Source organism: Pteropus medius, unplaced genomic scaffold (genome assembly GCF_902729225.1).
Source record: "Pteropus medius unplaced genomic scaffold, Ma_sr-lr_union100, whole genome shotgun sequence".
In the NCBI taxonomy this organism is placed as follows: domain Eukaryota; kingdom Metazoa; phylum Chordata; class Mammalia; order Chiroptera; family Pteropodidae; genus Pteropus; species Pteropus medius.
Window position 1 is genome coordinate 3194663 of NW_024354499.1, and position 16152 is coordinate 3210814.

Sequence of the window (16152 nt, forward strand, 5' to 3'; positions counted from 1 at the left end):
CTCAGAAAAAAAAAATTGCTCAGGGTTATACAAAGAGTAACAGGAATACAAAGTACGGCATAGGGAATATAGTCAATAATATTGTAATGACTATGGTGCCAGGTGGATACTAGACTTATCGGGGTGATCATTTCATGTTACATAAACGTCTAATCACTGTTATATACCTGAAACTAATATTGTATATTGACTATAATAGAAAAAATGTAAGTGCCCAGGGTCCACTCACAGATTCTAGAATTCAGTTGAACTAGGGTGAGAGCCACCAGTCTAGTGGAATAAGACTTTCTAATCCAACTTTTATGACCATGGGCTTGTCCTTTTTGGAGGTGAAGGGCCACAGCAGAAACCTCGGGGCCTGCCAGAAGTAGCAAGTCCTGCAGAGGGCAAATCTGGAAGAAGGAGTTTTAGGAGACAGAAAGAGCTGGTGCTAGAATTCCAGGTGCATGCAGGGCAAGGACCTCGGAGCTAGAGGGGAAGCAAGGCTAGGTCACACTCAGACACCCCTAAAGTGGGCCAGGCAGGAGTCAGGGCATACAGAAACCAGGCAAAACGGGGCTCTGAAGTTTGGGCCAACACTACCTAAAAAGACGAGGCTCAAACAGTCTAGAACATGTATTCCAGTTGGCAACTGCAGGTCACCTAGGAGGTCTGGCTTGACTCAAAGTTCATAGGTCATTTTTCCTGGGATGTGTCCCTCAACACCCCAAACAGTTCAGCGTACCTAACTAGGATGAGGGACAGCCACTGCAGGCAGGCAGTCTTGAGAGGAAGAGGGCTTGAAAATTGGGGAGGAGGAAAAGACATAGGATGGATGAATAGAAAACTCCTTGGGTTAGTAGTAAGGCCGGGAGATATACTTGAAGATGGAATAGGGTCATGAGGGGGCACACCAAGTACGTGTAGAGAGAGGTCTTGCCCTCTCTCTCCTAAGAGGTGGGTAAAGACTCTGTTGAGGGACAGAGGTAAAGAAACTCTGGACAAAAAGGTGCCTGGGTGTCCATCTTCCTGCAAGTTAGGCCAATCCCGAGCCTTGTGGCGCCTGGACGACAGTCTCCACACACTCATTCCAGGCTACAGAGAGCTGAACCTTCCTTGGTGACTAAGATCTCATGCCAGTCGGCAACTCTGCTTTTCTCCATGAGCTCCTCATATGTTGCGCGTGTGAGGTACGCACATGGATTAGAAGTGCAGAGGCTTAACTATGGGAATTCAAGTGCAGTGAGGCTTATAAGAACCGGGTTGACAGTTTTAGAACAATTCTTTCCTTAGAAACTGGGCAGTAGGGGACGGGGGCGGGTGAGCGGAGGTGTGGCAGGAGATGGAGAGGACTGTTTTTTTCCTTTAACTTGGCTGAACAGAGAAGATCCAAATAAACACACATCTTTATTTAAGACCATACTTCCTGGTGTCTATTACCTTTGAACGCTAAGGGGTAAGTTGTGTTAAGTTTCACTTTCCCTGCCTCTATAAAACTTTTCCTAAAAACTGTAGCCCTACACTAATTTGCTCTTCACTGAGTCTTACAGCACAGTGGTTCTCAAATTGAGCATGTATCAGAAGCACCTGGGTGTTGGAGGGTGCATGGGGCACCTCTAGAGTTTAACAAGTCTGGGGTGGGGCCTGAAAATTTGCATTCCTGCGAAGTTCCCAGGTGATACTGATACTGTTGGTCTGGGGACCACGCTTTATGCATTACTTGCTGTAATTCTTAATCTCTACCTTACAATTTCATGGTTTATTTGTGTTTTGTCTAAAATTAGTCTGGGATTTTCTGTTTGTCAGTCTGTCTTCCCAGTTAGATCTCAATTTCTTTGGGGCGGAGATTGTGTTTTCGTTTTCCCATACATTAGTTAGCATATCGTTGGACACATAGTAGATGAAATATTATATATTGAGAAGAACTTCAGAGAATTTGGTTTCTTCAAGCAGATCAACTGTGGTTCATTTTAGGAGTCCCACATTTTGAAAAGGAACATCTAATTTTTTCTAATCATTCACATTTGCAGAGAAAAATTTTAATTTGCTTCAGCAATATCCCAATCTCGCAAAAGAAAAGATCCAGTCTTGATTTAGGAAAAAGAGTTCATTCCTTCATCCTTCCAAACAAGGTACAGTACAACTGAATAACAATGCATATTACTGAAAAATACAACTGCATTTTACATTGCTCACTACTCTTTAAATATGTATAATTCAGATATCAAGGAAAAGAACCGCTAATCACATTAACGCAGTACAGAAATCAAAATTAACTTACCACACAAAATAAATTAAAACATTAAATATTAACCTTTTCAGTGCAACATATACAGAAGTCAGAGTAACAAGTTCTAAAAAAAAAAAAGCATCAGGCTTGTTATAATAAAGATAATGAAAAGTTTAACGCTTCAGTCACTTATTACACTAGAAAGAGGGGTCACTTTTCAGTACCGTGTGTGTGTGTGTGCTTACCACCAGATCTTTCAGAAAGCCTGGTAAAATCAGGGGCTGCAGAGAACAGGTCTTATGTTAGAACATTAAGAACAAACATAGATGTTTGCCTGTTTCTGTGATGTCCCCTTTGGCCTTGGGCTTTTAAATCATCCCCCGTCCTCACTGAGCAGGTTGGGAGAAGTCAAAATCCAGATCCTACTAAGGGAAAATAAGGGGTCAGGGTCCCCTGAGCAGTGCTGGAGGCTGGCTGACCCATTTCTGCCAAAATTGCCTGGAAAAGCAACCAGCTGCCTGTGTGCACTGAGACAATCTGGCCCTGCGAGACCTGGCTGAAGATGTCACTTTTCTCCATCTGCAGAGAACAATCTCCCAAGAAGTTCTAGAACCACATCTTCTCCTCCCTCGCCAATGTAGGTGGAGGAGTGTCAATCCCACCTCCCTCTCTTTTCTCAGGAAAATAAACTCCGAGGACATTCTGCCCACCTCCTCTGCTACCACACAATGGCAAGCTCACATCTTGCTTTCTCCCATGTGTGTCCAGACGTGTTTTCCAGATCACGATTGGCTGCTGTATATCATTTCATCTAGAAGAAAAAGTTTCCTGCCAGTATGTTTAAAGAAGTCATGGCCTGTAGAACAGTGGGAGAATCCAGGCTCCATAATTAGTGTAAAAGTGCCTCCTCCCTTAAAAAAAGTCTTTTCATTTCTCCTGAGACAGATATTGGAAACAGCTGTGTTCCCTGCTCCCAGATGTGGCTGCCTATCAGGTCAGGTCTTGGGAATGATTCCCTAATCATTACATAACGAACCTGCAGACATGGATTACAAATGCATTTTTAATCTGAAAAGAGGATATTTTTATAGCTAAACAAAGAAGTACCAATGCTATGAAATGGCACAGGAATCCAAAGCTTGTTGGCCATCTGATTTCTAGAAGAGAAATCACCAAAGAAGCAAGGCTGTCATATCCTAGGGCATGGATAAAGGTCCAACCACCCCTGCCTTGACTCCAGCCTCTGCTTCCAACTCTTTTTCAGACCTTCTGGTTTACAGAGAACTGATCCGATAGGCACTTCTAGTGAAGCACACATTTGAGCCTGTTCACTGCATGGTTGTATAGTCACAAGGAAGGGGCACTGGTAACTGTGACTTCCTGGTCCTGAGGACCAGAGCATTCACAGTCACTAAACATGAAGTCCCCACAGGGAACCAAGAAGGCTCCCTCTGCTTCCATCTGCATCTTCTTGCACCTCTGCAAAAGCTCTTGGATGCCTAATGACTGGACACTGATCCTTCTATCCGTTAGGTGAAGAAAGCCCATAAGACTTCTTCACAACAGTTCATATTCTTTAAAGGCAATCAGACGTCAAAGAGTCTCTAAAAGACTGAGGAAAGATTGTCCTAAAGTAAAAATGTGACCTCACGTTAAAAACAATTGACACTACTCCACTTTCATTAATCTGTCTAAATCAGAATCTCAGACTTTCAGGAGAGTCTGATGGGAAAAGCGAATGCAAACTGGGGTCTGTAAACCAGCGTCAATCGGATTGGTCTCTGAGTGAGATGCTGTAGTCGGCCTTAGCCCCACATACCTGTTGCTGTAGGACTGGGCCAAGAAATGTAAACCTAAACCTATTTTCTTTTGTAATTAAAATGTGGGAGCTGTGTCAGTTACATGGTTAGGTGGCCAGCTGGTGAACAGCTCCCATTTCTGCTCTGTGCTTCGGGTATAGCATGAGTCAAAAAAAGTGCCAAAGTTTAAGACATGGGTCGTGTAATTGTCTCAGTCGTAAGAAAGGAAGAGAAAAGTCATTGAAATAGACAGACTGGGGAAGAACTAGGGGAGAATGAAACTACCTGATAGAAATTTCAAGCCAATTTGACGTATTTTAAGGTCAATTTCACAATGCAAGGAGTGCAATGTACGGAAATCTTTAATTTTTTTCCAAATATTAGTGAAGAAAGAGTTCCCTCACATAAAGAGTTCATATATTTCATTATTATTCTGTTTCCAAATTTTAACGATCCTAGGGATGAGCTCCCACTGTCTAGTTGGAGGAAACCAGTCTTTCTCAGCAGCCCGGCCAATGGGTCAGAAAGGCCCAGATGCCCAAGAGAACAATTCCTCCCTTCTCTGAGGGGAAAGTAAGACCCACATGGTAGAGGTGGTTTCTTAGAGCTTTTGTTAATAAAACCAGCATCCTGAATGAGAAAAAAAAAAAAAATCACTGGAATATTTCTCCTCATGCTTGAAAATAAATAGGAAAGTTAAGTTTCTCCCTTTGAAAATAAAGCAACAAATAAATGAAGCCACAAAATGGAAACTAAATGACCAGTTCCCCTTTCATGGACGTGGCCCCAAATGCCCATGGCTCTCTGCTAATGCTCTATTTCTAAACAGACTCTTGGAGGGTTCACTAGGGAGTCGATGTTTAATTGCAGAGCAGTGTACTGCGTTTAACCTGTGTAGACGCACACACAGGTACTCTCTTCCTCTCTTCCCTGACAGAGGTGACATCTATGCTGTCAAATTGGCTAACTTTTCCACCAGAATGTATCCAGGGACATTTATCTGCTTTGTCTTAAATGGCACAACCTTTGAACCCCAATTTTTGCTCCCGCCAGCAACTCATCCTCTGCTTCCATCTCTGTACCTCCTGGGTGGCTTTTCCTAAGCCTTAGCTGTCCCAAAGAGGTCATACATTTTTAATCAGTATAATTTTGCAGCTAACAATATGTCCATCATTAATGTAGAAGTCTTAAAGAGCTGTATGCTTTTTACATTGTCTTGAGATTAAAAATAAAACCATCCATCTAATAAATAATCTCCAAGGGTGGTGATGACTTGGGGTCTTCAACATCATGTGTATGTGGAAGACGATGGGCTGGTTGATGGTCTCGTGGACAGAGGACAGACACAGCTCTTTTTAAATGTGGCATCTTCACATAACAATAAGCAGTTACCCTTTCTCCACCTTCTTCCCCAATAAATGGATGAGAAAAAAACTGTAACAACTATAGGAATCTCTGGTTTTGGGCAGGATGCATACTGTTGTGGGGAAATGGCCCATTAAAAAGAAATACAGCCTGGCATCCATGAATGGCAGAAGACAACTATACACATGCTGACTGATGCACACACCTTATCTAGGTAAACAGGAAGTCCACCCTTTGCAGTTCTTTGTTGACTTGTTGACCAGTCTTTAAATTGTGGTCTACTGATTTTTCTAGGTTACACCGAATAACCCCAAGCAGACAGAGTTCTTGACAGAGTTTCGAAGGAAGGCCCACCAAAGACAGAAAGGCTGCACAGGTGATCGCAGGCAGAGTGGAAAGGTCTGCCAGCACACCCCGGGCATCTCTTGTTGGGCCATCCTGAAGAAGTCCTTTCTTCATCAGGGCTGCTGCAGTCCACCTGGCCGAACTCCTCTGGGCTCTTCAAACCACTGAAAGGAAGAAAAAACAGATTAAGCTCTGTGGGTCGGACCCCAGCTATGCTTGAGACAGAAACTTGGAGATGCATCAGCCAATGTCACCAGGTTCTCTCGGCCAGTCAAGCCTGAGTACAAATTCTGCTGCTTCAGCTTCAGGGGCAGCAGCATCTGAAACGATGCTTTCAACACCCAAGGAAAGGCTGACCAAAAGTGAAAGGAGTTGTGGCAGAAGAGAATGGGGGTGCATTCTGTTGTGTGGGCCTCAATTCAACTGGAGGTGATTCAACCCAGCCTGTGGCCAGTTCCCCCAGAAGCTGTGGTTTAGCGGGCAGCTAAAGCTGGTGTAGGGCTCTGGTGGCAGAATGACTTCCTCTATGGTCAGACAAGAAGGGATCCATTGTTTCTCAATGGGTGGGGCTCTGGGGGCATCCTCTGTGGCTGCTGTGGTGAGGCAGCTTGGACCATGTTCTCAGCGGCTCCCGAGCCCAGTCAGCCTGGACATCTTCCTATCCTGGCCCCTCCCAGAGTCCCTCTGCAGTTGGGGAGGTATGTGTCATCTCAGCCTCGGTGGTTTTTTTCTGGAAGGCCAGACCCATTCCCAGGTTCAAAGCTAAAGTCCTTTCTGATGTGGGTAGAGAAAAAGTAACGTTAAGAAACTTACTCTACCCTGAATTACTCTGTTGCAGTGCAGACAAATGGTACAAAAATCTACTATAAATTTTCTTAAAAGGTTTAAACAAATTTTTTAATTGGTGCTAAAAGACAAAATAAAAATATTTACCTTCATTATTAGCTCAAAAGATGTCCCCCAGAGGTAGTAGAAGAGATGTAAGTGGGGCCTTTAGTTTAAAGGCCTTGATTCTCATCCTAGCTCCCCTACGGACTCGTGGTGGGACCCATGCAGGCCTTTAGTGGGCTCAGTTTACCCACATCACCCAAGGCGATTATGAGGATGAATGGATTAGCATCCTCCCAAGTCAAAAGAATTGCCCATGCACAAATACTATGGTCCTTGAAGAACAAATAAATGGTGCTTCTGGGCCTTCCGTTCCCTCCAAGTCAGATACCATGATGTTTAATGACCACATTAGTGTTCCAACTTCCTGGCTGCTTTTCTTCCTACCCTCTCCAGGAAACCTTGAGCTTCTGAAATGCCAAGTGTTTACCAGAGAAGGACACCTCTGGGTGGATCAGCCTGTGGTGACTGTCTCCTGACCCAGTACTTCTTGGAAAGGAACTTCTATGATGGGCTTTCTTGGTCAAAATAGTATTCCAGAAAAACTGTTGATGTGAGACTTTCAGAGCTTGTCTGGATAAAGGAGCAATTTGGCTCCATGATGCTCAGATGAAGGTTCCTGAGATATGGGCTTGACTCTACATCTGGATATCCAATCTTTGTGGATGTTGAAAAATATTCATGAAATGATAGTAAACAATGACAGTTGCAGGATTTAAGTTTAAAGACTCCTTAGAGACCTTCTATAGGCCAAAACCCTTATTTCATGGATGGAAAAAGGTAGGTGACTTCTCAAGGGAAAGAAAATGAACATCTATTGTATGTCTACAATTAGTGATATACTATACTAGGTACTCTGTCAGTACTTACTCAATTTGCACAATGTCTTTTTAATAAGAAAACTGTGGCTCAGAGAGGCTAAGTAACTTGTTAAAAGTCACAGTCACCAGGAAGAATAAAAGAGCTCCCTTTTGAGTAAAACATACCTTAGAATAAACTAAACCTGACTTGGTGTGATAAATATCTTCTTCCTTTTCTCCCTTCTTTCTGTTTCCAAGAACTTCTGCTCTGACCTGGAGAGGGTGGTCATTTTCTCTACTCAATGTTATCTCCCAAGTGTAAAAGGCCCCTACTCGATGCAGCCCCTTACCTGTTTCTGAGTGGCAGCAAGCAGTCCTTCCTTTCAGGAGGGCACTGGGCTTCTCGTGCCGGCAGATGAGTGCCCGGCACCACTCACAGTGTTTTCGGACCCGGCAGCAACTGCAAAGACAGAGACCATGGTCTAGGCAGGAGCCTGGCAGGAGCACCCAGCTGGTGCAGCATCTTTCTGAGGGGCCTGTAGGGGCAGCTCTGGGCTCTAAACTGGCCTTCCCGTGGGGCCCTTCAGCAGGACAGACACTGCAGGGAACTGAGGGCCTTACTGAGTGGTGGTCTTTAAAGCAAATGCTGGCCAAAAACAAAAGAACCAGCTGGCCACTTCCAAGTACCAGCCCCTTTTGTGGTGCTCTGCTCAGGGCACCCTGGCTCCACCTTTCCCGGATGTCAGAGGGGCCTGGTCACCCACCCAGCTGCTTGCTCCATAAAGCAGCAGTTGGGCAACTGCATAAGTGTAGTAATAGTCTCAGAACTGCTGTCAGGACCTCAGGCTGGTAGGGCTGTGAGGGCTTGGGAGGGGGGTCTTCCATGAGGCACTGCTAGCAACAAAGTAGGGAACGTGGATAGGCTGAACTGACCCATGGAAAGGACAAGAGAATGAGTCATGGATCTCAGTGGCTTTGAATCCTTTCCCAAGGACTGACTAGCATTCTCTAGTTGCAGCAAATCCAACCTCCTGGTAAGCGTGTGTTACCCAGGGTCCTGGAGCATTCAAGTTATGAACATTCCTGCCTCTCTCTATGGGCAGGAAAGAAGAGTTTACAGAGTTAGCATGGAAAAGAGAACCAGAGAACTCAAAAGAAGGTCAGAGAAGGAAGCACTGAGTTGTCATTCATTACCTAGAGACACTGATGTTTTTCTTGGGATGCCTTCCAACCTTAATGGATATGTAATCTATGCATCTGCTGACTGGGGCCAGGAGGGTCTCCTGGCTGACATGAGCCCGAGAACAGATGAGGAAACAAGCTTGTTGCTGAACTTCCTTCCCTCTTGGTGTCTGGTGGCAATTCACGATCCCCATCCCAACCCTGGAAAGGTTCCCAGGGTCCCTGAGTCTTTGGGCAGCAGAGCTGAGGAGGGGCCTTGCAACATTTCTGCTCAACTTGCTTTTGCCATGGGTGGCCATAGCAGTCTGCCTGGCAAGATTACCTGCTGAGTTGTGCAGTCCAGGTTGGGCCTAGCTCATCCCATGCTGGAGGGATCTAGAGGCCTTGATTCCAGATCTGTCAGTGACTGCTGTCTGCCGTCAGTTAGCCAGGTGGACTTGCCTCAGCCATGTCTCAACCATGAGCATCCAAAGGGCTGTGGGATCAAGGCCTCTGGATCTCTCTGGCATGAGATCAGTTGGTCCCAACCAACTCTGCAACTGAGGGGGGTCACCTGCCCAGGCAACCAGCAGCCTAGTGGGGATGAGGGCTTAGTCTTTGGCTCGGATTCTGAATTTGGTATCTGGCAAGGATGGGCTAGGTCAGAGGGGAGGTGGGGCTGGTTGCCTCCCTGGGAATAAAAGAGGTTGTCCAGGTAGCCTCATTTGTTCTAGTTTCCAGAGAATCTGGTGAAAATTAGCTTTTAAGTCTATCTGGGGAGGCCCATGTGGGCACCTGGTCTTGTTCCTAAGGCTCTAGGACCCTCTTAGCCATAGAAATAGGACTATGGAAGTGATGGGCAAGCACAGAATGCTAGCCAGACATGAAAATTGAAGCCAGTGGTCCATTAGGCTGCCTCCCCAGGGAAGGTCTTCATGAATCTGAGCTCTGCCCCAGCCTGAACTAGGGCTGCTTGTCCAATACCTGCAAACATGTCTTCCCAAAACACAAGGGAGTGGAACAGATACTGCTTGGAGAGGAAAGGCCAGCCCCATTCAGACCCATCTCTCCCCACTTAAAGCTGGCTGTTGCAGGAGAAGGACATGAGCAGGTTGTGGCTACTGTCAACAGAGACTCTTATTTATCTGTCCAAAATCCTAGGGTTAAAGTCTGGTTTCCTGCATTAACACGCAGCTGTTTACTCTAGCCTTTGCCAGAATGACCCATCCACTTACTACCTCCACCATGAGTTAATCCACTAAACTCCAGGCTGCCTTTAGCTGTTCTGTGAATTCCTTGGGCATATCTAATTAGGTATACATTTCTCTGAGGCCTTGCTCTGTGACTTAGACATCTCCAGGTATTTCCAGGGAATGAATCTGGCTAGATGCTTGGAATGCATCCCTGGGGTTTCTCCCTTTGCAGAGCAGTCTAGTTGGAAGATAGGTGCAAGCAAACAAGGCTAAGAAACATCCAAAAACAGTCCCCGTTGGTCCGGGCTCAGGAAGGCTTCCTGGAAGATGCAAAGCATAAACTGAATTTTGGGGGATGAGGAGGGCAGAGAAGTGAAGAAAGAGGAAGGGTTGTCATTAGCCTGTCATAATAGCAACAGTGGCCTTCTATGTGGCTTTAAGATTTGCAAAATGCCTTCTGCAGAGAGAAAGCACTTCTGTTCTCACCCAAAGGAGCCTGGGAGCTCTTTCCAGTTTACTCTGGAGCACCCATATGTCCCCATCATGAAAAAATGAAAGCTCCAACCCAACAATGGGGAGGGAGAGAGAGTCTTTGTTCTACACTGGCTCCCAGCAGGGCATAGACTCACTGCTGGGACCCTCCCAGGGTGTATGACCTCTCACAGCTCGGCTGTCACTGAAGTTCCTCTTGGCTTAGCTGACACCAGTCGGGCATCATCGCAATAGTGCTGAGGTGGCCTTGTTAGCTGGGCAAGCTGCAGATGTCCCTGGGAGGGCAGGGGGTGGGAGACCCGACTTAGGAGTGGCAAATACTCACTGAATCAGTACACACGTGATGATGAGGCCAGCCAGGGCCACAATGGAGACCACCACTAAGGCAGTGATGGCCTGCTTCTTCTGGCTGGAGGCCACCACAGCCAGGAGGTCCGCGTGCTCACAGCGCGCTCCGACGTACCCAGAATGGCAGCTGGAAAAGAAAGGGACATCAGCACAGTCTTCTGGCAGAAGGTCTTGTTCCCACAACTCCCCAGGGAAGGCTGGGCTGCAGGAACCCAAAGCCCTAGCGAAAGCCCAAAGGGACCCCTCCAAGTCAGTAAAATCACTCCCACTTCCATGCACAGGCACCTCTTGCTGAGAGAATGAAGGATAACTAATCAGCTTTATCACGTGTGGATGAAAGGTGCTGTAGAAGCACTTCATTATTATTGTTACTGAGCCAGCTCTTGGGGAAATAAAGGAGGCAGCAAATGTGTTTATGACACCGAATTCATTTATCATAAAAATCCAGGTTATTTTAAAACCAAATGTGTGTATTCAGAGTTTCCAATGATAAACTTATGAAAACACATTAAACCAGCAGGAGATAGGCTGTGGCTTGCTTTTTTATCTTCTTCAAGTTTAATTAGTTCTATAAGCATTTACCTGGTGGCTCAGCGCATGGGGCATGTACTGCAGTGGGGTCCAGCACCACTAACTGGTAATTGTAGGACCTGAGAAGCCCCTGAGCTCCTGTGAACCCTAGTCCTCATTTCTAACAATACCTGGCCTCCCTCCACCAGAGGATTAGTAAGGGCTGAAAGAGGTCATGTCCGTGAGCTGCGTGTAGCCTTTAAAGGGCAATGCCAATATGAGCTGCTGTTGTTACTGGTGTTGCTACTATTCAGAAGCGCATTGGCATCAATCATTTCAGTAACAGCCATCTATGTGCTGAAGCTGAAGGCTGATGTGACTTCTTCCATCTCACTCCAGCCCCGACTCCATTCTGAGGCAGGCATAAGTGGTTCTCACATGACTCCCTAGGACATGTTCTAGCCATAAGGAAGTGATGCCCATTTTCTGATGCAGGCATTTCCCACCCCCTTTGTTTGGGGTGACTTTAATTGTGACGAAAATGTTTGATCATCACTGCCTTCTCAGGTGGGGAAACTTCCTCCCCACAGGGGGCTTCCCATAGGAGCAGCCTTGCCCCAAATATCACTTACTGTGTTTAAAGTTTTGTTCTGCCCCCACCCCCCAGACATGGGAATGAGAGCCAAACTTTTTTTTTTTTTTTAAAGAATCTACCTTTTGATGAAGTAGCCAGCCTGTCACATTCACTTTTACATTAAAAGGCCTTTGAGGAACAAGGAAAAATGAAAGGGATTAAGAGTCCTGGTGTGCCTTCTATGTGCCAGAGCAGCCCCAGGGCATTGCATTTGTGGTTCCCCTAAACCTCTGCTCCTGAGCAGCCAGACCCCAGATGCCAGCAGGGTACTTGGAGCCACAGGGTAAATGCAGCAATCCTTGAATAACGGAATGCAATACCGTTGTTGTTTCGTTATAATGCTGTTTCATTATAATCTTGTTTTGTTAAAATGTTTCATTATAATGTTGATGAGATGCTATAGGAACAGTAACTCTTGCTTATACCAATTAGCCTATGGTAAAACTGGTTCCCTTTTAAGTAATTTTGTGTAAATTCCCAGAGCCTATCTATGAAGACGTTAAGTGAGGATTTACTATACAGTATATTCTCCTGGAGCATAAGTCTTGCTCAATGTTAACAAATATTTAATCGTTTTAATGTTAAAGGAACAGGTACCACATGGGTTTAAGATTTATGGCAAACAGATACTGAAAAAACTTCTGCTTAATGCTACAACCTAGGATATCAGAGCATACAAGCTTCTGTCTTTAACACCACTTAATGGAAAAGTCTTTCACTGGCGTACTTTATCCCAAAGCAGTTGTTATGTACTTCATACAAAGATATTTTTTAGTTTGAATTCAGGCACCTGCTTTTCTGTTAAGAGCTATTTTATATTTAGCATATCTTTTCTCATTTAATCCTTGCACAGAAAAATCAAGTCATTTGGCTGCCAGGGAAGAGAGAGAAATTCATACCCAGGACTGCTGACCCCAGGGTCTGGGTTCTCGCTCACAGTCCAGGCTGCTTCCCTTGCACACTCAATGAGTTGGAATAAGAATGTTATACACGTTAGGCTCTTGATCAAATCTAGCTTTTGGTTCAGCCACCGATCTTGATAGGGTAAAAGAGGTTTGAGGTTTTAGGTTCGATTAGAGTGCAAAGAGTTTGCAGGGCTTGGTAAGTAAGGAAGCTGAAGGTCAACTAGGATGAAAAATGCCATGCAGGGTCCTCTACAGACCTGAGGGGAAGAGAGCAGGCCCCAGACAGAGGAGAAATAGAGCAAGAGAGGAGGGATCTCTGGCAAGAAGACTCTTCTTGAAAAAGGATCTGGACCACAGAATTCTGAATAAGGACCCTGGCTCTCACAGACTTGGGCTGGGATGGAGAAGACTGAGGGGCTATGGGACAGGGGCAGATTTTGTTTTTGTTTGGTTTTAATAACAAAATTATGTGAAGGCAAGGGTCAAGAACCAGCTGACCCTGTAGGTTGAAAACCCACCCCTTCCCACTAGGTGGAAGCTGTCAGTGGACGGGACTAGAGTTTGAGAGGCAATAAGCAGCAGGCGTAGGTGACTCATAGATCTAAGCCGTTGGTGTCTGAAGAAAATTCTGCAGACGGTTACTTCTCCAGCAATGCTCGAAGTTTTGACCTTGCACCCAAATGGCTCCCACTTGAGTTTTGGGCTTTCTCTATTTGGTATCTGACACCCTCTCTCTGCAGGGCCCTAACCCACCCCCTCCACTTTATCACCCATCACCAAGGTTCCAGTTAACCCAAGCTGTCTCCCCTCCCCACTAGCCCAATGTCAAATAAATTCATGCCCAGCATACAGGCACTCAGAACACACTTGCCTAATGAATAAATGACTACCCTTTACTTGACCATCTCAACTCCTGTTACCTTCTCTGCCTAGAATATTATTCCTCACTCTCCTCCTCAGACTCCATCTCAAAGACCATATTCTATAAAAATGTGTAAGTTACAGACCCACTCATTGGCCCCGTCGTCCATCTACTCGGTGTTCTATAGCTCTTTCCATGGATCTCCCCAAACTCTCTTCCTCCTCTGAACGTCTTCAGGACTATGCCCACCTCTCTGACTGCCCTTGCACCAGCCTCACTGTAGGTCAGCCTCCATGCTCCTGTGGGCAAGACCTATCTCTACAAAAACTGGTGAGCCACTGAGCAGAGTAGGCTGGGGAGCCTGGGCTTTGAGGTGAAGTGTTAGATTTCTAACCAGGAGCTGCAGCTGAGCCAACTAGACTTCTTGTAGACAGTGTTAGTGCTGCTGCCTCCTGGAGAAGGGTAGTGTGATGAGGATTTACACAAATATTTGTGAAAGGGCCAGGTTATAGGAGGGTGAGCTTGAAATGTTCCCACTCTAACCTGCAGGCCCTGGGAGAGACAGATTCTGACACCTCCATAGCCACTTGGTTCTGAAAACCCTAAGAATTAACAAATCAATGCTGGGACTCTGAGAAATCCTATTTAAATAAAAGAGTGGCAGCCAGGTGCTAATTACAGCACCTACTATTTATGGAAGGCACTGTGCTAAACTCCTACATGAGTTACCTCTTTTAATCCCAACAATCACAGTGCATGTGAGGTCAGGGCTGTTTTTACCTTGTCTTACAGATTAGGAAATGGGAGCTTCTAGAGGTTTAAATACTAATGCTCTCAACCATGAAGGTTACCTTTCTGGGGTAATGCAAACTGGTTTGGGTGATACTCTGGGACAGCGATTCAATGACAAACTCACAAACCTCATAGCAAAAAGAAAGACGGGCTGCTTTGCTGACTGCCCCATCAAGAGATCGCCCTGCTATGGGTGTGGCAGGTGGCAAAGATGCCCCAGTGCTGTCTTCATTCACTGAGAAAGATAACCTCCTGGGCTGGGTCACAATCTGCTGACTTTCCATGTTCTTCCTATTAGAGGAACATTCCCCATTTGTGTGCACTGGGTCCTTCACAACCAGCCCAGCCTCAGAACTGCCCCCGGCAGCAGTCAAGTCTTCGTGTTAAGAAGAATGCCTCTGTCACCTTAGTGTCACAGCTGAAAATACAGCTGACCTTTGAACAATATGGGTTTGAACTATGCGGGTCCACTTACATTTGAATTTTTTTCAATAAATACCTGTATTTTTTTGATCCCTGGTTGGGAGTCCACAGATGTGGAGGGCTGACCATAGGCACTGATATATGGCATTTTATATGGGGCTTGAGCATCTACAGGACTTTGTATCTTCAAGGGGTCCTGGAACGCACCCCCTGTGGATACCAAGAGGCAACTACACGTTTGGGGAATCAAAAGTTATAATTGGATTTTGGACTCTTGGAGTTTGGGCGTTGGTGCCTCTACCCCCCACATTGATCAAGGGTCAGCTGTACTCAAATCTTAGTCATACTGAATTAGGGAGCCCAACATATTTCTGAATGGAAACTTTCCCAGTGAGGCTCAGGAGGCACCTGGGCTGCTGCCTAATAGGTGAGATCCAGGTCATGCCCTAGATGAGCTCCGAGAACAGGGAATCTTAGTCCCAAGCAGCCTAGCTGCAGCTGCGAGGCAGGACAGCTTGTGGTCCAGGTGCTTGGGCTTTCTCCCAAGACCACCCAGATCAAAATCACTCTGAAAATGAGGACTGGGTGTTTTAAAGAAAAGGCTAAAGGGAATTCTCATGAAGGCAAAGTTGACAGCCACCATGTAGGGTTCACCAGTGATATCAACTCTGGCTGCCTATTGGAATTGCCTAGGAAGATAGAAAAGAAATTCTGATACCCAGGTCACACCCTAGACCGACTAAATCAGAATCTCTGGGCGTTAGACCTGAGCATTAGTATTTTTAAAAATCCCAGATGATTCTACTGGGAAGCCAGAATTAAGAAGCACAATTTGGACTTTCTTGCCTTGGGGTGTAGGGAGATCCTTTCTCCACCCCAATCATTGATAATAATGGAGATGTGTCCCAGTTGCTTCTCATGATACGGGAAAAAGAAACTTTGATACTTTCTTCTTAACATCCCAAGCTTCTACTAATATTAGACTTAATTATGCTGATTATTTTAGGTATAAGTTACACAAGAAAGGGAAGAGTCACCTCACCTGGTCACAAGTGAATTGCACTTGGCTCAGCTGCCGTCCTCTCCTTTACCTCAGGTAGGCACTGGTTCCCACCTGGCTGCACATTAGAATTACCTGGGAAGCTTTGGAAAATGCCAGGGTCAAGGTCATACCCTGGGAGACGACGATCTCATTTCTCTGGGCACCTAGGTAATTCTAATGTGCAGTCAGGCCTGAGATCCACAAAGGCAGAACTATCATTTAAGTGCACAAAATCAAGGGCCGACAATTCAAAATCCCCCACTTCTCCTTTTCCTTTCTCCTCCTTTTCTCCTTCCCATTCTCTTTCTGGGCATTTCCCAGGTGGTGGCTGTAAAATGTGCCCCCTCATATCAAAGGCAAGAGAAACAGAAGACGTTGCACCCT

At 45.7% G+C, this 16152-nt stretch overlaps 1 protein-coding gene across 2 annotated transcripts in view; it reads right to left on the reverse strand.

The window, feature by feature from the left end:
• Window positions 1-2067: 2067 nt before the first annotated feature.
• Window positions 2068-16152, reverse strand: part of TGFA (transforming growth factor alpha) — a 92694-nt gene continuing 78609 nt past the window's right edge. For both annotated transcript variants that reach the window (XM_039852404.1, XM_039852405.1), the window contains exons 4-6: window positions 10578-10727; window positions 7757-7866; window positions 2068-5882 (exon numbers count right to left, since the gene is read on the reverse strand). In XM_039852404.1, coding sequence (XP_039708338.1) covers window positions 5875-5882; window positions 7757-7866; window positions 10578-10727 — 268 coding nt within the window. In that variant the 3' untranslated portion in view covers window positions 2068-5874. The remainder of the gene's footprint in view (window positions 5883-7756; window positions 7867-10577; window positions 10728-16152) is intronic.